This window comes from Anguilla rostrata, chromosome 7 (genome assembly GCF_018555375.3).
Source record: "Anguilla rostrata isolate EN2019 chromosome 7, ASM1855537v3, whole genome shotgun sequence".
Taxonomy (NCBI): Eukaryota; Metazoa; Chordata; class Actinopteri; order Anguilliformes; family Anguillidae; genus Anguilla; species Anguilla rostrata.
Genome location: NC_057939.1, coordinates 25,355,309 through 25,376,614, shown reverse-complemented (window position 1 = coordinate 25,376,614; position 21,306 = coordinate 25,355,309). Strand labels below are relative to the sequence as shown.

At 46.4% G+C, this 21,306-nt stretch overlaps 2 protein-coding genes across 2 annotated transcripts; one reads left to right on the top strand and one right to left on the bottom strand.

The window, feature by feature from the left end:
* Positions 1–3: 3 nt before the first annotated feature.
* Positions 4–13,326, bottom strand: polr2b (RNA polymerase II subunit B). Its single transcript, XM_064343893.1, has 25 exons — positions 13,167–13,326; positions 12,560–12,632; positions 12,299–12,449; positions 11,768–11,880; positions 10,985–11,204; positions 10,475–10,633; positions 10,151–10,315; positions 9,604–9,800; positions 9,399–9,518; positions 7,989–8,175; positions 6,941–7,084; positions 6,572–6,711; positions 6,155–6,266; positions 5,833–5,987; positions 5,411–5,609; positions 4,663–4,831; positions 4,450–4,546; positions 4,193–4,287; positions 3,787–4,037; positions 2,848–2,937; positions 2,157–2,264; positions 1,696–1,809; positions 1,414–1,574; positions 755–950; positions 4–328 (listed from the first exon to the last, which is right to left on the bottom strand). Exons 1-25 carry the CDS (start codon positions 13,183–13,185, stop codon positions 239–241), a joined length of 3,525 nt encoding a protein of 1,174 aa, XP_064199963.1. The 5' UTR covers positions 13,186–13,326; the 3' UTR covers positions 4–238.
* A 173-nt stretch (positions 13,327–13,499) lies between these two features.
* noa1 (nitric oxide associated 1) lies at positions 13,500–20,025 on the top strand. Its single transcript, XM_064343896.1, has 7 exons — positions 13,500–14,905; positions 15,362–15,526; positions 16,272–16,483; positions 17,689–17,820; positions 18,168–18,284; positions 18,981–19,098; positions 19,714–20,025. Exons 1-7 carry the CDS (start codon positions 13,651–13,653, stop codon positions 19,947–19,949), a joined length of 2,235 nt encoding a protein of 744 aa, XP_064199966.1. The 5' UTR covers positions 13,500–13,650; the 3' UTR covers positions 19,950–20,025.
* The last annotated feature ends 1,281 nt before the right edge of the window (positions 20,026–21,306 follow it).

Genomic DNA, 21,306 nt, shown 5'->3' with positions numbered 1-21,306 from the left:
ATATTACAAATCAGACTTTATTCATTTCCCACATAATACAATAACAAAAAAAACCAACGCATTATTGCGTTTCTTCTCAGCGACATCCCTAGAGGAATAATACTTTTCTTACCAAAAGTAAACCGTCTCAGTGACTGCCTGCGAGAACAATTTAAATATCCTGGATTCCGTAGCCAAAACTGCACCTCCATCCTTGTCAAGCTTCGACGTTGTGACGTCCTGTCAACAAGCCCAAACTCTAGCTGGTCATCATGCGAGGCGCGATACACATAGACATGAGCTCCTGGAAGAGGAGCTTACAAGCGTAGGGCATCCGGACCAGGGAGATCTGAAACAGAGATGCAGGAACAGGCCTGGTCAGTGTGCTCTCCCTCCTCAACTCCCCCAAACTGTGTGTGTTTGCGCGTGCACATACATGTGTGTGCATACACATTTTTAACTTTTTTTTTTTTTTTTTTAAACATCCAAGGTTTTTTATTTTATTCGAATGGGCAATTATATTCCATTGTCTACCTCATCTCATCTTGTTACCTGCATTTTAAAATGTGTTTTACTTCATTGTAACACCACCAGTTACAAAACATCTTAGGTTTAAAGAGGAGAAGCTGCCCAGGGAACAGCAGTAATCATGAGCAGGGGCATGGCAGTCATGGCTTACAGGAAGTAGTAGTCCTACCCTAGCGGGGACAGTTTTAAAACAGTGTAGTGGAATAGCAGTTGTGCCCTCCAGGGGGCGGCGGCGAGCGGGCGGTACCTGGGTCTTGTTGCGGCAGCCCCGGCACTCGTAGGTGTGCGTGCGGGTGTTGGCGATGGCCATCAGGCCGCACAGGTTGCACACGTGCACCTGGTAGGGGTCCGAGGCCTCGAACAGCCGCTCCCGCAGGAACTGCGCCGCCCCGTGGGCGATCTGACAGTCCCGCTCCATCTCCCCGAAACGCAGGCCCCCGTCCCTGAGCGACAGACGGACGGCGTCAATCACACACCCAGACCAGGGGGGCAAACACACAGGGAGGAACACCAAGCTCTGCTAAAATCACGTACGGAAATGAACTGAAAAACGCTAGTACCAATGGCTGATATTTCAAATTCTAGTCCAGGAGGGCTTGCAGTGTCAGCTATGTTTTCGGTGCGTTTCAGAACATAATTTAAGTCACTGACTGGCTAAAGAAATCACAAAAGCCAGCAGATAATACGGCCATCCAAGACTGGAGATCGAGATACCCGTTCTAAGGGGAACTTCACTATTAACGAATTGAACTGCAATTCATTTCCTGAATTTGACTGAACTGAAATGCAGTTCTCTGCAACCCTGCCCCGAAACCTCAGGTGTAGCAAGCCGCGTTTGCACAGAATTCCTCGCAAACCCCCGTTAACCACGCCCACGCGGGGCCCCCAGAAGGGGGGGGTTCTCACCGGGATCGGCCCTCCATGGGCTGCCGGTTGAGGATCTGCACCGGCCCGCGGGCCCTGGAGTGGATCTTGTCGTCCACCATGTGCTTGAGGCGCTGGTAGTAGGTGGGCCCGATGAAGATCTGGGAGGTGAGCTTGCGGCCGGTGAAACCGTTATACAGCACCTGTGTCGCGCAGGCGGAGGAGGGGTCGGGGGGTCAGGGGTCAGGGGTCAGAGGGTCCTAGTTAATCCAGAAGGCTTTATTAACCCCTCGGACGCCGGGGGGGGCAGGAAGGCGAGCTCACCTCGTTGCCTCTCAGGTGATAGCCGTACTCGGACAGCAGGTTGGAGACCTTCTGCACGTTCACGGCGTCGTTGAACGGCGTGGCGTCGCCGATCTCGCCTTTGTTGGCGGACACCTGGGGGAGGGGCGGAGAGGGGTGAACTCCGGCACCTGTACAGCGCATCTAGGCGTTCGGCAGACGCTCTTATCATAATTTCTGCAGAAGCGTTTCACACCAACCAGAAGAAATGAGACCAACGAGGTCTGAGAGAAGATGAGAGGAGAGGAGCAAAGAAGAATAGAGAGGAGAGAGTTTTAGGAAGAGAACGGAGAGGAGAGAGATTTAGGAAGATGACTTTAGGAGCAGAAAAGAAGACTTTAGGAAGAGGAGAGAGCACTTTAGGAAGAGAACATGAAAGAAGACTTTAGGATGAGAGGAGAGGACTTTAGGAAGAGGAGAGAGGACTTCAGGAAGAGCCGTACCTTCCCCTGCAAACACTCGATCAAATGGCCGACTGTCATTCGAGAAGGGATGGCATGGGGGTTGATGATGATGTCAGGGGTGATGCCCTCACACGTGAAGGGCATGTCCTGAGGAAAAAGAGAACATGAATACAGACTGTCCACGCGCACACACACACACACACACACACACACACACACACACACACGCACGTACACACACACTAATTCAGTGATTGGTCCGGTTGTCTTGTATGTACTCTGTTGTGTTCACTTTGGCCCCACCCACTGCGGGTGGAATGTTCCCTCACAGAGGCACAGGAACTCCATATTTAAAGAAAGGATTTCCTGTTATCAGCAGTTAAGAAGCACACTCTTAACACACACCGCCAGCTTGAGCTCCAGCTGGCTTAGCAGAGTAAGCGGTAGTAACTCTCCCATGTCAAATTCAAGGTTCCAGTTTATATGACAGAACGACATTTTGAGGCCTGTTGTCCTTAAATTTGACGGACAGCTAAAAGCAGGAAGTATTCCTTTCTTCTTCTTCACAGTTAGGCGAGTTCAGCCATCACAGACTAACTCTCCAAACTGAGTTTGTGAAGAAAAAAAAGTGCATCGCTGGCATTTGCTTGCCAGTCAAAGTTAAGGAGAAATGCTGAATGAATACAGGGCTGAGTCTGAGGGTACGGTGGCGGGTTTGGTGGCTCTTTACCTCCTGCCTGTACTGGATGCCGCAGGTTCCCTTCTGCCCGTGCCGACTGGCGAACTTGTCTCCGATCTGGGGGATGCGCACGGACCGAACCTGCGGGAGGCGACCGAGAGGGGAGGGGAGCTCAAGCCCAGGCAGAGAGGGAAAACCCGCCCCGGCCCGTCTCCGCGGAAACGAGCCCAGAAACGCCGCGCTGCCTCAGCAATGCGCGTTTCAGCTTTACACACAAGAGCCTGGCAACCTCACACCTTTAATACCACGATAAACCTTTAATACAAACGATCCCTGCCTGGTTTACAGCTCTGAGAGATTTTTAAAAAACCTGAGGTGACCTCTGCACACACAGCGAGACAAGCACACATTTACAGTCAGTCTTAATCAGAAAGCTCTGTGTGCAAAATCACATGCTGGAATGTTTCAAATTCATGTGTTTATCTTGCGTGCGCACATCGCTATATGGTTCATTAGCACGTGTGTGCAGTCTGCTGTATTCAGACTCGCAACCTCAGTTTAGTCACACACTGGTAGTGTGTCATGAACATGCGTTTAGAATGGAGCACTCGTACATGTAATGAACACGCGTGTACAGCCCCCCGTGTTTACTCCCACACTACTTACGCATCATAATGATTTGTGCGCAGTTAAATGTGCTCAGACTCTGTTTCTGGAAAAAGAATGCACAGCTGTGAACAGAAGCACCCCCTGGCCATAGGGGTGCATAAGCTCTATAAAAGTCAACAGCTGGGAGTTTGATTAAGTGCCAAGGCGCCTTCTGTGCTGTGATCCCACCTCTATCTGTAACCCTCTCGTTCCCACCCCCCCCCCCATCTAAACACAGTGGAAATGCACATATAGAGGGTGGACTGTCTGCTCTCCTTTCAGAAGCGAAAGACAGAATAAGAGCTGCCACCCTGGTGTCGAGCGACCCCAGCACAGGCTCACCCGGATCTTGCAGAACTTGTAGCCCTCCTGGTTGAGGGTGACCATGACCTGGTCCACGATGCCGGTCTCGCTGGTGCGGAGGAAGGTGCTGCAGTCGCGCTTGGTGTAGCGCCGGTTGGTGCTGTCCAGGTCGTCGTCGTTCTCCGGCAGCGTCACCGTCTTGCCGATGATCACGTCCTCCCCGGAGACGCGCACGCCCGGCGCGATCAGCCCGTCGTCGTCCAGCTTGTCGTAGATGGCGTGCCGCATGCCTGCGGAGGGGACGCGGTGAACTTCTAGAAACTTCTACAACGTTCATGTAGCCGTACAACCATATAACCTCACATGGTCTCTTTCCAAAGGAAATGCGCAAAACTGACAGATTCTACAAAAACACACCACGGTAGAAGGCATTACATCGACTCACCTTGACAAGTTTCACGTGTGGGTTTCTCAAAAATCTCCTCCTGGTCAAAGCCCTTCTTGGATTCCTGTTCCTTATACGAGCGGTAGAACACGGACCTGGAATCACAGGGAATTTTGTTCACATTCAGTCACAACAATTACAAAGTGCTGACCTGGTTACTTTATGGAGGTCTGTACTAATATCCCCATGTCAAACTTGTTTTCGTATCACGTGACGCAATGCATAATGCACGTGGGAGAATGGACACCTGTCCTTACCTGAAGAAACCACGGTCGACGGCAGAACGGTTCATGATGACCGAGTCTTCCTGATTGTACCCAGTGTACGAGGCAATGGCCACTATAGAGTTGATGCCTGCAGAGGTATTTTAAAAGAAGTATTACAAACACTGAATTTCCTCATTAACGGCCATTGTAGTCTGCAGTGGTAAGGGAGATGGGACTCCAGTTCAATGTGAGAAACAACCCCACCTGCTGGAAGCTCCCTGAAGCGCAGGTACTCCATGGAGCGGGTGGTCACCAGGGGCTTCTGTGGGTAGTACAGCACGTGGGCCAGGGTGTCCATGCGCACGTGGAAGTTGGTGATGTACACGCCCATGGCTTGTTTACCCATAGCGGACTGGTACGTGTTCCTGGGCGACTGTAAGAGGAAGAGGGTAAAGGATCTAAATTTATCTAAAACAGATTAACAACAGGTAACAAGTCACGTTCCTAGTGGTTACACCATGATCATATTTATAGTACAGTCCATCTGTAGTAGTAAAACACATTAATCAAGGCTAGTACTTCCCCAATATGTGGATCTACTTGGACAGCAGCACTGCTTGTTGAATATGCCATCCATTCAATTTAATTCACTCTACATTGAATACATCTACTCTATAAGCAATTGCAAGTTACAAATCACAATATAAAATTAACATAACAGGTACAACACATTCAAACACATTATATTAACAACACATTCATTTTATTATATTAAGAAAATGCATAAAATTCAAGGGCTCCGGAATACAAACAAAGCACAGTAAAATGAATGGAATAGAAAACTGTAAAAGGCATACTTATAAATACATGAACTAATCCTGTTAAAGATTACATCGTTGAGCAGCTATGGTGAGGTACATTAGTTCAACTACTTCCTTGGCTTGTTAAAGTTTAATGCAGGAGATTTGCACTGACTGGCTGAGGGGATGGATGGGAGGGTCAAAGGCCGTACCTGGTTGTGATCAGGGAAGGGGATGATGGAGGCGCACACGCCCAGGATCATGGAGGGGTGGATCTCGCAGTGGGTGTAGGTGGAGCAGTAGGCCACGCCCTTCTCCTGTAGGTCATCGGGGGTCATAGCCAGCATCACAGTCTCCTCCTCCAGCGTGTCGATGTACTCCACCACCCCGCTGGCCACCAGGTCCTGCCAGCTGCAGCCAATCGCAGACCACACACAGATGATGTTCAGGCACCTCGGCCAATCACAGGGCACGCACTCAGAACACGCTTACCAGCTTCCACCAATCAGAAAGCCAACAAGAAACAAGGTCCAATGACACCCCAATCACAGGGCAGACAACGCTAAATCCTTGCATTCAATAAATCACACCTTTTAAGAGAGAGGGGGAAAGAAACAGAGAGAGAAAGGCTCACCTGTAATTGTTGTACTCTCTTTCCTTCAGCTGGTCAATATGCCTCCTCTTCAGCAGAAGCTTCTGTTTCTCCACGATCAGCAGAGGGCGACAAATCCTCCCTGCGTCTGTGTAGATACGGATTTCCCTCTCCCGGATGTCCCTGATCATCGACACCTAGAGAGAGAGAGGGAGAGAGAGAGAGGAAGCAATTTAAAGCCTTGTTACAGACAGTAGCTACTGCAGACTGCTCCCTCCCACACACAACCAATCCATGGCTACTTCAGAGCAAACCACTGAAAAAAAGAATCTAGAATCAAGTGAGAAGGCGTGTTCGGCAGTACCTCAGACACGATGATGTCCATCTGTCTCCGGAGCTTCCTCAGGGTGTTCATCAGCTGCTCCGGGTCCTTATGGATCCCCACCCAGCACCCGTTCACAAAGATCTTCGTGGCGCTGTAAGGAACAGGACAAAACCGCCATGAGGCCTCGGACCAAAACTCCAGCAGCAATGACATTTGAGACTTGGCAAGAGATGGCATGCATTGCACTTCATTGCACTAATATGAAGCTACTCTTTGGGAAAAGGGGGTAACTGTAATCAAATAAGTAACTAAGCAATTCAAAGGAACTCTTCTATGTTAAAATGCCTTTAATGTAATGTAATGGAGTAATTCCCACTGCTACTTGTTCATGTGTACTTTATTTTTAAACTGGATATTGCGTGGTTGCTACCCCCTGCTGGTGGGAGCAGGACTCACTCAGCGATGGCGGCTGGGGAGATCTCCTCCAGGTTCTCCATGCTCCACTCCTCCAAGAACTCCAGAATGGGGGAGGGCTGGGAGCCCACAGAGATGTAGGCCATGAGTGCCAAGTTCTTCACCAGCCCCACAGCGTGGCCCTGTGGGGAATTACGCAAATCAACTCACAAACCTAAAAAAACCAATACTAAAATTTATAATTCTGTTTGATGTGATTCTTTTGGTTGCAACCCGCACCAAAAACTCCTCAATACTGGAACTGAACACAGTCTTACTCAGCCTCTAGGCAACCAGGTGCTCAATGACACAACTGCGGTGGAGCTATGGCAAACCTGACAACCTGCTACCGAGTTGGGTTTCCCAGCGTACCTCTGGGGTTTCGGCGGGGCACACCATGCCCCACAGGGTGTTGTGCAGCTGCCGGGGTTTGGCCAGCTTGCCGTCCCGTCCGATGGGGGAATTGACACGCCGGAGGTGGGACAGGGTGGAGGCGAAGGTGAGGCGGTTCAACACCTGCAGGGAAAAGAGGATACCTGCATTCACCCACTAACTCAGCACAGCGACGAGAATTATCATTCACTCACTCACTCAGCACAGAGACGAGAGCATTACCATTATCGTTATTATCATTCACTCACTCACTCAGCACAGAGACGAGAGCATTACCATTATCGTTATTATCATTCACTCACTCACTCAGCACAGAGACGAGAGCATTACCATTATTATCATTCACTCACTGAGTACAGAGACGAGAGGATTTTCATTATTATTATTATCACTCCTGAGCAAGGTGTTATTAGGGATGGTGAGTATGGATGATCGCACAATCTTTTCACAAGGCGATGCAGTAACATGTATTGGAACTTAGCTCCATCGATTAATTTAACATATGAAAGTTAAAATAGAGGATACTTCATCTATTATGAACAGAATAAAGCAAACATGTATTCTGAAAGGCATGTTCTGTTTAATTATGCTTTTTGTTGGTAAGCTGTTGTATAAGTGGCACAATGGCCGAGAAGCTGGGAATAATTTAGTTTGAATGCCCTGTGTTCTCAGACTGGGGTCTTAATCTAGAGCCAATTTCAGAACCGGGCCATCGGGGCAGTATACAGGTCAAGGCACCGAACACAAAGAAAGAGAAAGCGAAGCATTAGGCTAAACAATATGATAAGTGTAAAAATCCACTTCACAGTATACAAACAGAGACTAAATGCAACAGAGACAAGCCAACCTTTCAAAATCTGGATTAAGGCCACCAAAGAGCAGAAAAACAAAAAAACTGTGTTCGAGGTCACTGTTGAGGCAGCACAGGGTGGTTCTCCTGCTTTGTTCAGCTGGTCTGATGCTATGCACCTTTTAGTGCCCCACCTAACTACTGGGACACCCCCGCTCTGCACCCCCAAGGTCTTACCTGGGACACCCCCGCTCTGGCCTGATGGGCCTTCTTCACGTCGCCCCAGTTCCCGGTGGCCAGGGAGTACTTGAGCCCGTCAGAGATGATGCGGGTCTTGATGGCCAGCTCCAGGTTAAAATCCTTCCCTCTGTCGATGAACTTCTGTGCGTAGATCCTGATCTCCTTCAGCAGGTTTTTAAACATCCTGAAGGACAACGTAACTTGATATCAAAACTCGTAAACCATCCATCGTTTTTTCGATACGCAAGCTCGCGTTTAAAACTGAAAACAAGAATGTATACTGCCTGTAGTGGGGATATTTTTTTAAAATGTAAAAATTAAAAAATATATATATTATATATATATTTTAAACCACACAACTTTACAGCCATATAGACCCCCTTTACACCTAGCATTAACATGTGTCTCATATCTCATATGCGTCTCATATCCATTATATCGATTGTATCGAGGGAAGGATGTGCAATCTCGCTTGGAACACTGACTAACCAGAGTCACTATGTGGCGAGTAGAATGGCAAAACGAGAGTCAAGGTCAAAGAATTAAGATCACACACCGCAAAGTCAAATAAAGCAATCACTATCCACAAGTATCGAGCACAAAATTCAAAGAGCTAGTCCCCACCAGGGAATGGCAAATGGCAGCTTTTTTCAAAACAGAGTAACCGGAGACGAAAATAGCAATTTGATGATGGACCGGAAAAACAACAAACACACACAGCAGAGACAAATGCAAACGTATGCAGTTGGTGCATGTGAATTGAAAACGCATTCGCATTTACACTTGTGTTCAATGCGGTCTGATGAAGGTGATGTGGCCGAAACGTTAACCATCCACATGGAAGAATAAATACATTTATTCGGTTTTTTTTGAGCATCAAGCTAGTGTGCGAGTATTTGCTTTTCTGATGTTAATATGTTCCTGTAACCCAGCACCTTGCACAAGTGTTTTGCGGTACGGTTGTTTACTCTATCATCACAACGCGTCTCTGACAACCTCCAGAGGTGGTTTGGGTGACTGGATCACAATCCATCCTCAGTACCTCTTTGGCGCATTTACACCTGTATTTGAGGTCAAAGCCCTATCCGACCGCGCGAAAGGCATGTCAAAGCCAGGTCTAAAGGGGGTCAAAGACCTGGCTGAATTAATGGCGCAGTAAATGAAACAGGAAGTCGAAGCTCAACCCTTCGTTCCCACCATCTTCAGGTAAAACCCCAACAGAAATGCAACATATTTCAGCACATCACAATACATCGGCAATCACACAAAATACTTCTACTTTAAGAAACAGCAATACATTAAACCGTTGCTAAATATATCTATCAATATACTGTCCAAAACGGCCACACGTACAGCACACAGCGGTATACTTCCGTAAGGTATTTGGCGTGAGGTTTTGGCTCTTACCCTCGGAACAGGAAGGCCAGCAGCGGACCGGCCAGATCCAGCCTCTTGTTGCCATAGTGATCCCTGTCGTCCAGCTCCCTTCTGCCCAGGGCGGCCAGCAGCAGCCTGTGGACCATGTACCTGCAGCCAGAGACAGCGGCTGTAACGCTGAGCACAGCTGCACCTCGCCTTTCCTTCACTCTAACAGCGTACATGCAGCCCTCACCCTAAGAAGTAGGCCTTCTTGGTCTCACAGAAGTCACTGACTCCCACGTGGGGCAGCACTTCCTTCTGCAGGACCTCCTTGGCGTACTTGATCCTCTTCTCCTTTGTGACGCCGGGCTTGGCACCGCGAGAGCCAATGAAATTCAGCGCTACGTTCTGCTCCTGGATCACAAAGGCCTCATCCAGGGACGGCTTCACCTGTGTGTTTGTGTGTACAGGGAGGGGGGGGAAACAACATATTTAGTGAATCATGCCAGAGCGCTTTTCACTGTTAACTGTGAGTCAAACATGTTTCCAGTAGGTTTAAAATATCAGTCTTACATTAAACCTAATATGTAAAACAGAAAAAAACTACAGGAAGTCAGGTGTTTTGAATTCATTTTGAATATTACCAATCAAAACATATGTTGGGGGAAGAAACCCACTCTACAAACATTGAACTAACAGTGAACTAGCAATGCAACTCATTCTGGGATCCACTCAACATGGCGGCAGGGTATTTCTCAGAGTTAGAGCAGAGCGTTTGAGCAGTGAGAGGATTTATTCACCATTTCCATCATCTCGGGATCGTCAAAGTCGTAGATGATGTGCTCCAGGATGTCTCTGTCAGACACGAAGCCCAGGGCGCGGAACACAATGATGATGGGCACTTCCTGTCTGATGTAGGGCAGGGTGGAGACGATCCTCTGACCAATGGCGCTCTTCTTCACGCCCTGCGGGACAAAAACCAGGAAATTAAACTCAGGTCCTGGGGCGCTGCCGTGTCTGCTGGCTTTCAGGGTATTTCAGCACTCATGAGCTTCACTGACGGACTGAGTCGGTTACCAAGCCGTTTCCAAACCCCCCCAGCAGGTGCCCCACCCCAGACTCACCTGGCCCCCCCTGGCCATCATGCTGACCCAGATAGAGCTGGTGGGGCGGGACGAGTTCTCCAGGCAGGACCGGCACTCCCCCGTGTAGGCGTACTTTGAGTCCTTCTTGGCAAAGACGTACACCGTGTTCGTGGCCATCTTCTCTTGGGCAATCAGGACCTGAAAAAAAAAAGTTCTGCCCAATTAATCACCGTACAAAATTACTGCATCCGGCCTAGCTTTTCTGAACTTGTACCACTGCGTGCCCCCTAAACCTAAAACTTTACAATTTAATTAATGATGGCCATGATCGTTGCTATACTGAGACTGTTGCAGGCTCGTCAGGCAGGAAACAGATTTAATCCTGTCCTGTCTGTGAATGAATCTCAAAAAGGCAAGACAAAAATCTACGTCAATGCCTATGAATGGTTGAGACAACACAAATTAAAGTAGTGATAGTTAACCCAGGTACAGTCTGAATAGATGAGTCTTCAGACCATGGCGGAAACACCCCATCCCAGACCCCCTCACCTTCTCGGAGCCGTTGATGATGAAGTAACCCCCGGGGTCCAGCGGGCACTCGTTGAGCTCACACAGATCACGGTCAGTCAGGCCGCTCAGTAAGCAGTACGTGGAGCGGAGCATGATGGGAATTTTGCCGATGAAGGTCTTCTGGTGCTGAGTTTGCAGTTGCTCCTCCCCCTCTTTAATGATGGTCTTGGTGATGTCCACGTACAAGGGTGCTGAGTACCTGTGTGCAGACAGGCCATATTAATAACCGATCAGGGGCCTGTATCATAAAGCAGGATTACTGAGTTACCTAAACTGCGCTGAGTAAAACCTGGAACCCTCTTAAATCTGCACCATGGACTGAAGAAAACAGCCATTCCGGGTTTTACTGACTGTAGTTATCCAGCTAACTCATCCTGCTTTGTGATACAGGCCCCAGGGCTAAACAACCCACTGCTTAACAACACAACAAAACAAGCAAACGCTAACAAGACTGCAAATACAGAAAACATGACTCTTCACAACCAGACTTCACTTCATATTAAAAATAAAAGTTAGATGCAATGCATAACCACTAGCTTGAAGCCAAGGGTTAAAAAAAACAAAAACTTTTCCCCAGCACAATAATTTGCCCACCAAACTCAATTTTCCAGGACTTACCCTGTTAGATGCATGTATTTGTACGTCGCTCTGAATAAGAGCAAAGAGCACCTGCTAAAGGCCTGCACTTTAGTGTGAATGTTACTATAAGCCTCTGTTTAAGAGCAGTGGGGTTCCAGGTGGCTGGCAGACCGGCGGTCTTACGTGAGGTTGCGGAGTCTAGCTTCATTTGGCATCATAGGCGAAGGCGCTCCATCTCTTTCCCAGTGAGTGGGTTTGGACAGGTAAATCTGTTCAAACTTCAGCAGGTACCGTGGCTAAGAAAGGGAGGGATTGAAAAAAAAAAAGAAAAGGAAAGGTCAGGAGTACTTTATAAGGATGGAAATAAGGAAAGCACTCTTGATCAATTTAGATCAATTAAATGTATATGTTTTTAATAAAGAAATAAAGTAGTAGCAGAGTAGAAAAAAGTAACTAATTTAACTTATACTGGACAAAAGCATGTACAGTATAAATCTAATTAATAACCTTCAAAATGAAATGCAGACATACAACTTGCTGATCTGGAAATGTTAGCCAGGTCTAGCAATGTTGCTCATTTCACGCAGGTGGACATGCTTTAATTCCCTTACATTGTAAAACACTCTGCACTGAGGCAGAAGTGTAGCGGCAAAACACATGTACTTCCTCTGTGCATCCTCTGTTCCCCTCCCTCCAGAAACTGCGGAAACTCACCGGTTCCTCCACCTCCCCTGATGTGTGCTGAGCCTCAGCCTGCAGGTCGATAGGTGGGGCGTCCTCCACGATCCTCTGGACTGACATCTGGATGAACTCGTCGAAGGAGTCCAGCTGTTGCCGCACCAGGCCCTTCTCATCAAAGTAGGAGCTGAGAGACGAAGGTGGCCAGTGTTAATTCTTATGCATAAAGAGTGGGTGCATGACCAAAACACCCTCACAACGAAGTAGCACTTGGACCTACACTGCAGTCCATATTACCTGATGACAATCCAGCAAGCTTCCTGCCACAAATCAGGAGTGATTTCGTCATCATCTTCATCGTACTGGATATCTACAGTGGAAAGCAAGACAATACACTCAGCATTATGCGGTTGTGAATTTAACACTCAGTATTAACTTGTGTAACAAATGTACAAGTAAGTCATTAATCACACTTAAAGGTGGTCAAATAAAACACATTTACTTGCTACTAAGAACTTTATTTTAGGGCAAAATAATAAGTATTACCAATTTATAATGTACAAGACTGCTCCTGTTTGTGCAACGCACTCAATTATGAATTGAAACTGCATGTGGTGTAAAAACCTAGTCTACGATTATCTAACCTTGTAAATATTTACTGAAGCCTATCTGAAAGTCTTTAAGCGTTATATGACAAAGCGACTGCAATTATTTTGGATTTATAACGTTACAATAGGAAACGATAGAGATAAAACAATTTGACTCAGACAGCTACGTTATGTTCACGATGGCGCCATATTAGCCAGCTAGTTAAGTAACGCTACCTACCTGAGATTTTATTCAATTTCTGAATCAAGTAGGCGCGCTTAACACAAACCAAACGAGCAAAAACAAGCACACTCACCTTCATCTTGATCATACATGGTTTCTGATAAGTCCCAACCTTATAGACACTCAGTTAAAGGGACACCTTTATATGTGTTTGTCCTAAACACTGGTGCCTTCAGCGTATCTCCCAGTGTGCAGGCCTACACATTGAAGAACGAACTAAACAACTCTATGGTTAGTGCGTCATTTCCTGTATATCAACTGTAAATATTGTTAATTTGGCTGTTACATTTCCAACTATGAAGTAATTAGATTTACTTTAATTTATTCTATTTGTTTCTGAAACAAACAGAAAAGCTATATTGCATTTATATTTAAAACATAGCCAGTAGAATTAAAACGTTGTGAAAAACGTCATTTCCGGCGATGTAGGGAGAGTGAAACATGCTGGCTGAATGAGCTCACGTGTGTTTTTATTTTTTAACATTCAAGGTTATAGTCTACCGAGCCATTCTGTATGTAACATATTTCATACTTGAGTTTTTATACTATCTACAACAATGCAGAGATTGTTGCATGTTTCGTTAAGGCAATTTGCTACTGTAAGTTGCTCGCGTTGCATGTCTGTTTCTCCTGTACACCTGCGGTGTGGAATCAAAGAAGATGAGTCGTTTAAATTGCTTATTTCCAACTTTACTGCGTTCAAAAGGAAAACGCGAGCCCCCACAGCATCGCTTAGCGCACGGATATCGGTGTTCAGATCGTACAACACTGAGCGAAATGCGGAGGTAACAACACGGGAGCTTAGGAAGGAAAGCACATCAGGCCGTTACGCTTCAGTGGAGCCAGAGACAGAAGAACAGTTTGTTTTCCTCGACTACACAAAACCAGACGATTCCGTTGAAAACCTGGTTCTAAACCAAAACCTGATTGAGCCTGATAATGTCACGAGGACCAAAGAGGAGATTCAGACGAAGACGAGTGATCCCCGGGTATTGGAATCACAACTGAAGTCTTTAAAAGACGCGATGGCAGCAGAGGTTGACCCACATTCGTGCATTGAGTTTCACGACACCGGCTTCCCAGAAATTAGGCCAAGGACGCGGAATAAGAAACCCAAAAAGGGTCAAAAAGTCTATGGCAGTCCGGACCCCGATGTTCCTGTCAGTGATTCGTGCTGCACCGGCTGTGGTGCCGTGATGCACTGCACTGTTCCAGATTTGCCCGGCTATTTACCAAGTGAGAAATACAGACAATTAACAGAAGAGAACAGGCTGCATAATGCGATATGCCAGCGTTGCCACTTGCTCACACACCACCAAAAGGCGCTCAACGTCCAGATGTCTAAAGAGGAGTACAGGCATATAGTCAGCAGAATACGAAAGGAGAAAGCGTTGGTGTTATTGATCTTGGACCTCCTGGACATCCCGGACTCCATCATCCCCGACTTGTTGGGTCTGATTGGGGAAAATAAGCACATCGTGGTGCTGGGAAACAAAGTTGACTTGTTGCCCGGAGACTCTGATAATTATTTAAAACGGATCAAGGGCCAAATTCTACAGTATTGCACTGATATGGGTATTCTTGTTGATAACAACATCAAAGGCATTCACCTCATAAGCGCCAAAACGGGTTATGGGATTGAAAATCTCATTTCGAGTCTCCAGAGCTCCTGGAAATACAAAGGGGATGTATACCTGGTGGGAACTACGAACGCTGGGAAATCGACGCTTTTTAACACTTTGCTAGAGTCGGACTACTGCAAATCCAAAGCCTCAGAAGTCATCCGCAAAGCTACTATTTCTCCGTGGCCAGGTACTTATCACCTGTGGGGCGGTGCTTCCTTGCACGCCCACAATGCGAGGCCTTGCGGGGTTCACACTTGTGGGCGTTCCCTGTCTACATAGGATGTCACTGAGTATTATTCACTGGGTATTGTAACGGCGTTCACAGAGATGAACTGCTGTTAAATGCCTATACAAGGAAATTGAAAGCCATTCTTCATTGATTCATCTTTTTCAGTAGAGCAGACAATTGTTGACGTCCACAGATTGACCAACCATTATTTAAAAAATATAATTCCAAAGCTACTGACTAAAGCAGTTATAATAATGGTCCTGAGTTTTATGGTCAAACCGTAATTGTGTTAATCATATACAGTTTTTTTGTTTTTTGTTGGAGGGGTTATATTTATTTTTAATGTTTCATCTACAGTGGAAATAACTGGTCCCTGCCAAACCCTCCTTGAATGCTGAATGTCGCCCCCTGCAGGTACAACGCTGAACCTATTGAAGTTCCCCATCATAAATCCTACTCCATACCGCATATTCAAGAGGTCGGAGAGGCTGAAGAGTGATTCGGCTCAGACAGAGGCAGACCTGAACCGGCAGGAGCTGCGGACACTGCAGCAGCTGAGCAGGCAGGGATACTTAGTGGGTGAGAACATGCCTTCAGCAGCGAGGAGGATGAGGATGAGGATGATGACAACCAGGGCCATAGCCTTGCAGGCAGTAGTTCTAGGCAGATGTGCTGCTTGCACTAACTCCACCTTTTTTGTCTTTGAGCATCTGGACCCCAAATTTTAAAACTAGTCTGGACCCCAAGTTGTTTTGAGATAAATTCAAAATGGCCCAAAACAACACGAGCATGAGTTATGCCATTTCCTCCCCATCAGATCCCAGGATGTTTACACTGAGATCATAGCAGTGAAAGGTGCCCAGTCTTACAAAGATATGCGTGTACAAAAGACACCAAAACAAGGACACCGCTAATTCCCACAATCCAAAACACAGGGAACAAGATGGACTCACCACAGCCGTAAAGATCTCTTTCCACTAGCCCAGGCTTCAAGCCACAACTGACTGTTGTTACTTATCTTCTCTCCATTTGTGCTGAAGCAGTTCGTTTAAAAAAAATAAAAATAAAAAAAATAAAAAATGGTAGACCTTAATTGACCTTATGGGTCAGTACTGATAGTCTGACTGAATTGGGCGAATCTCTGCCAATCAAGCTTTCTAACAGTTTACAGTAATGGTGTTTTGAAAGACGCCGAATTTTTTCAGGTCCTGAATTGAATCCCACCCCGCCTCCCAATCTCTGCTTTATCACCTTGTTATTTCAGATTGGGCTGTCGCATGCTGAAACGCACTGCAGCCCGTCTTTAACACGTCCCGTGTTTCAGGTCGCGTTGGGAGAACGTTCCGGACCAACGCGCCGTTGCAGAGAGACCACGGCGAGGTGGAGTTTGACTCCGAGAGCCTCAGCATTGGAGAGGAAGACGAGGAGGGAGGAAGAGGTCTCAGCGAGGCTCCTGTCCCGGTGGAGTTCACTCACAACGAGCTGAAGTATGCCCACTGGCTGTATGACACACCGGGCATCATGAAAGACCAGGACGTGAGTACCGTCAGTTAAATAAATAAATAAATAAATAAGATTTTTGGCCATAGATTTTTAATACTTTTTTGTTTTAAATGCTACCCACATCACTTTTTGGCCAGAAAAACACCCCACAATTTTCACTTGACTGGGTCTTTAAGTACATGTCTTTTTAGTGAAGTTGGTGGTGGTGACCCTCCATTATAGCCTGTTGTTAAATCGTATGAACAAACCACGATGTGGAACATGGCGAGTTTGAATACGTAGGTTATAGTGTGATGTTGCACCTGTGAACAACACAAGACACGTCTATGCACGCTGGGGCCGAACGGCTGTCGCTGTTGTTTACTGTCCCCAGCAGAACACGCTAATTAAGGGCATTCAAGTAACTTTCCGTCCTCGTTACTAGATTCGTCTTCTGCGGTACGCGAACGTGAGGAATTGTTGCCATGGCGTCTCCCCAAGCTGTGCTCTGTTAACTCAAATGACTCCGAGTCTCCTTTGGAGCCTGTATGAACATTACAAGTATTCATTTTAAAATGGCAGAGGCCCTTGATCACAGCAGCTGGTGTATCCGACATTGTATTTACAGATATTCCCTTTAACGCCGCTGAGTATTTTACCAGTGTGGTTGGGGAGTAATTAGCTTTGCTCAAGGGTTACCTGGAAACAGGGCAGCAGAAGTGCACCTGAGTACTGAAGCTCTTTTACCGGTACATTCTGGCAATTCTCCTGTTTATCCAAATACTGTTTAATGAACCTTCGGTTTTATTTTAATCAACCTTTGTAAGAGGATGGGTTTTCATGCGTGAGCTTTAAACAATACTGGTAACCAGCTTGTTTGTTGAGAAATGTGATCCCTGTAGCCATGTGTGGTATAAGACAGCAATACCGCAGCTACATGAAAAATGTTGTTTTATGCTGAGAAAATGATTTTTTTGTTCATTAGGCTCACCATTTGCCTCCTGTGCTTTGAGCATATAACACTGTCAATCATCATCCTTCTTCCTCTTATTCTTCTTCATAATATTTGTATTGTAACTTTCATATGTGGCTGTAACACACAGTGCTTTACAACAGCAATACAATAAAATGTTTGTCTTAAACACTGCCAGACCCCTTGTTTCTACTGACCTGGCATGTATATGTATTCCGTAAATTAAGCAAAGAGTGAGGCAAACAGTGCTTCATTCTGTGTGCTTTTTTTCCCTCCTGGCCTGCAGGTCCTCAGTCTGCTGACTGAAAAGGAGCTGAAGATGGTGGTGCCCACTCACGCCATCGTACCCCGGACTTTTGTGCTGAAACCTGGGACGGTGATGTTTCTGGGGGCTCTGGCACGAATCGACTACCTGGAGGTAATTCCACAGTGCCACGCACTGCGTATCAACTGAGTGTATGTCTGTATAAGTGATGCAGCTGATTAAAATCATTAAGAGATTAAGTTTGTGTGAAGGTGAAGCTTGTAATCCAGAGACACTGTCCTCCTCCTTTGCTCAGCCCCAGTTTAGGGGTATTGGACACGTTATTCAGGTTTGCATTCATGTTGAAATAAGTGGAGCGCAGAAGTCTCTTATTTTGGTCATGGCTTGTGGGATAGGCCTTTAGGCTTTATTTTTGTACAGAAATGCTGGGTATTGAGGCTTCCAGCTCATTGGTTGTAACGGCTTTCTGGTTTCTTCCCTGTCGTTTTCATTGGTCTCAGGGGGAGAAGTCCTGCTGGTTCTCAGTCATCGCGTCCAATCTGCTCCCAATTCACATTACCAGTCTGGATAAAGCTGATGTCATCTACCAGAAGCATGCTGGAAATACTCTGCTTGGGGTGAGCGGGCCTTTGAAGGACCGTAGAATGTCTTTTTTTAAAAATGGCTTTTCTCCCCAGTTTGGGATGCTCAGTCATGCTCACACTGCAACATGCATCACAGCCTACATTTTTATATTAGGCGTTTAGCTGATGCTCTTACCCAGAGAAACTTACAATGAGAGCGAACAATGAAAAGGCCTAGATTCATAAATCGTAATGGCTGGGCCATAACACCCCGGTGATAGGTGTTAGTAGAATTAACATGTGGAAGGCTAGGTAGAGACATTATTTGTTTGGGGGGGGGTGTTGGAGGATATAGGGGATATAGGGTAGATAAGAGGGGGAAGCTGTGGAAGAGGGGAATATGGGAGATGGGGAGGTATTTCCTGAAGAGGTACGGCAGAAGTTTAGGTAGGAACTCTGTTGACCTGACAGAGGTTGGCAGGATGTTCCACCGTTGGGGAGCCAGTAGGGAGAAGGGTCGAGGCCAGGTGGAGGTCAACCTCTGGGTCCAAACCATGTCCATTATGCGCTAAAAGACAGATCTAATTCTAGTTCCGGGCCTGTAGGACTCAGATCAGCACTCTCCTGTACTAAACCTTATTTATTATGAGCTGTAAGGCAAAACTGATCCGGGGTCAGCAGTCGCTTTGTAAGCCCAAGCCCTGCCTGTGAAGGAGTGTGTTAAAGGGGTGTTCTGTGTTCCCCTCTCAGGTACCCACCGGAGGAGAGGAGCGAATGAGAGAGTTCCCACCGCTGGTTCCTCAGGATTTGGAGCTTAAAGGCCAGGGGCTCCCACAGGCTACTGCTGACATCAAGCTCTCCTCTGCGGGTAACCCTCCAACCCCCTTCCCATGGAGCAACAGCAGTGGGATTTTCTCCACATTGCTCATTTATTATTTTTCTGAAGTAATGAGGTGTCCTGCTATGGTGCTAAGCAATGCGTCCTTATTGGCCACAGTAGCCATTTCTTGTGTTACCATTTATCCTATTATCTATCAACACATCAATCAACCAATCAATCAAATTGTATTTTTATAGTGCATTTAGCAAAGGATTTGTAACCATGAGCTTTAACGGTTTTCCGTGGCCAGAACCCCCACAGAGCAAGCCAGAGTGCAGAGGAAAAACTTCTTGGAAGTTTTCTTGCATACTATTGGCCATGTTCCCGTGTAGGACCATGTTCTCGTGCAGCTTTTCATACGTTAGTTTCCCCAGGGGACTGCAGTTCCTGTGTGGTGTGGGGTGGTTTTCTTTCAGAAGGTGCATACCAGGTAAATGTAGAGCGCATGCAGGGTCCTTCATTGTCAGAGGGCCATGGAAAAGCAGGGTCATTTGCCTGAAAAGATTGCTATTTTTTCAGTAGATGAATCTGTACTAGTTCACAGCTGAGGTGACTGCATGACACTCACTCTCTCTCTCTCTCTCTCTCTCCCCCCCCCCCCAGGTTGGGTGGCAGTGACGGGTCACCATGGAGACCGGCTCCTGCTCAGGGCGCACGTTCCCGAGGGGGTGGGAATCCGTGTGCGGGACCCCCCGCTGCTCCCGTACGTTGTCAACCTGAAGGGGGAGCGTTTGGGGAAGAGTGCTGCCTACAAGACCAAAAAGCCTCAGGGTCTGCTGGACCGTAGCCTGTCTGAGAAAGGGGCGGAGAGACTTAAGGTGAAGAAGAAGAAGAAGTGACCGCCTGTTCCACACAATATTTGCTTTTTTATTGTTTCTTTTTCCCCAAGAAATAAAGAAAAAATGTATATTGTTACAGTTATACAACCTAATTGGGGGGAGGTGGAGGGGAGATTCATCAGAAATATTTGCCATAATGAAAGACAAAAGCAATATTTCTATCAATTTACAGTGAGCTCCATAATGTTTGGGACAAATAATTTTTTCCTTGATTTGGGTCTGTACTCCACAATTTTAGATTTTGTAATCAAACAATTCACATGTGGTTAAAGTGCACATTCTCAGCTTTTATTAACAGGTATTTTTATACATATTTGTTTCACCATGTAGAAATTACAGCACTTTTTATATATAGCCCTCCGTTTTAGGGTACCATAATGTTTGGGACAGATTGCTTCGCATGTGTTTCTGATAAGTGAGGTGTGTTCAATTGCTTCCTTAGTACAGATATAAGAGAGCTTCCAGCATCTAGTCCTGGTTCTAGGCTTTTGATTGCCTTTGGAGTTGGCATTTGTCGACATGAGGACCAGAATTGTGCCATTGAAAGTCAAGAAACCTTTATGAGTCTGAGAAATAAAAAAATAGAAAACAGACATCAGCCAAACCTTAGACTTATCAAAATCAACTATTTGGAACATCCTTAAGAAAAAGAGCAGTGGTAAGCTCAGTAAACACAATGGGCCTGGTAGACCAAGAAAGACCTCTACTGTTGATGACCAAACATTCACTATAATGAAGAAAAACCCCCAAACACCTGTCCGACAGATCAGAAACACTCTTCAGGTGGCTGGCATGGATGTGTTTGAGCACTGTCTGCACAGTACTTCACGAACAGACCTGCAGACGCTACGCTGCAAGCTGCAAACTAGTAGTTAGCTGCAAAACTGGGACGAACGGGTTACCGTTTGCTGTGAAGTACAAAAAAGAGCCTGCAGAGCTCTATAAAAAGGTTTTGTGTACAGATGAGACCAAGATTCACTTGTAACATAGTGATGACAATGGTGGTGGCATCTTATCTGCTCAAGTTCAAGCTACTGCCTCCAAACTCATTGGACGTCGCTTTATCGTACAGCAAGACAATGATCCCAAGCATTTTGCTGAAGCAACAAATTAGTTTTTTGAAGCCAAAAACGGGAAAATTCCTGACTGGCCAAGTCATTTACCCAATCTGAATATGCATTACATATGCTGAAGAGAAAATTTTAGGTAACTTGCTCCTGAAACAAGCAGTAGTTGAAGATGGCTGCAGTACAGGTTTGGCAGAGCATCACCAGACATTCAGATACTCAGCACCTGGTGATGTCTGTGCCACAGATTTAAAGCAGTCATTGCATGCAGAGAATATGTGACACAGAAT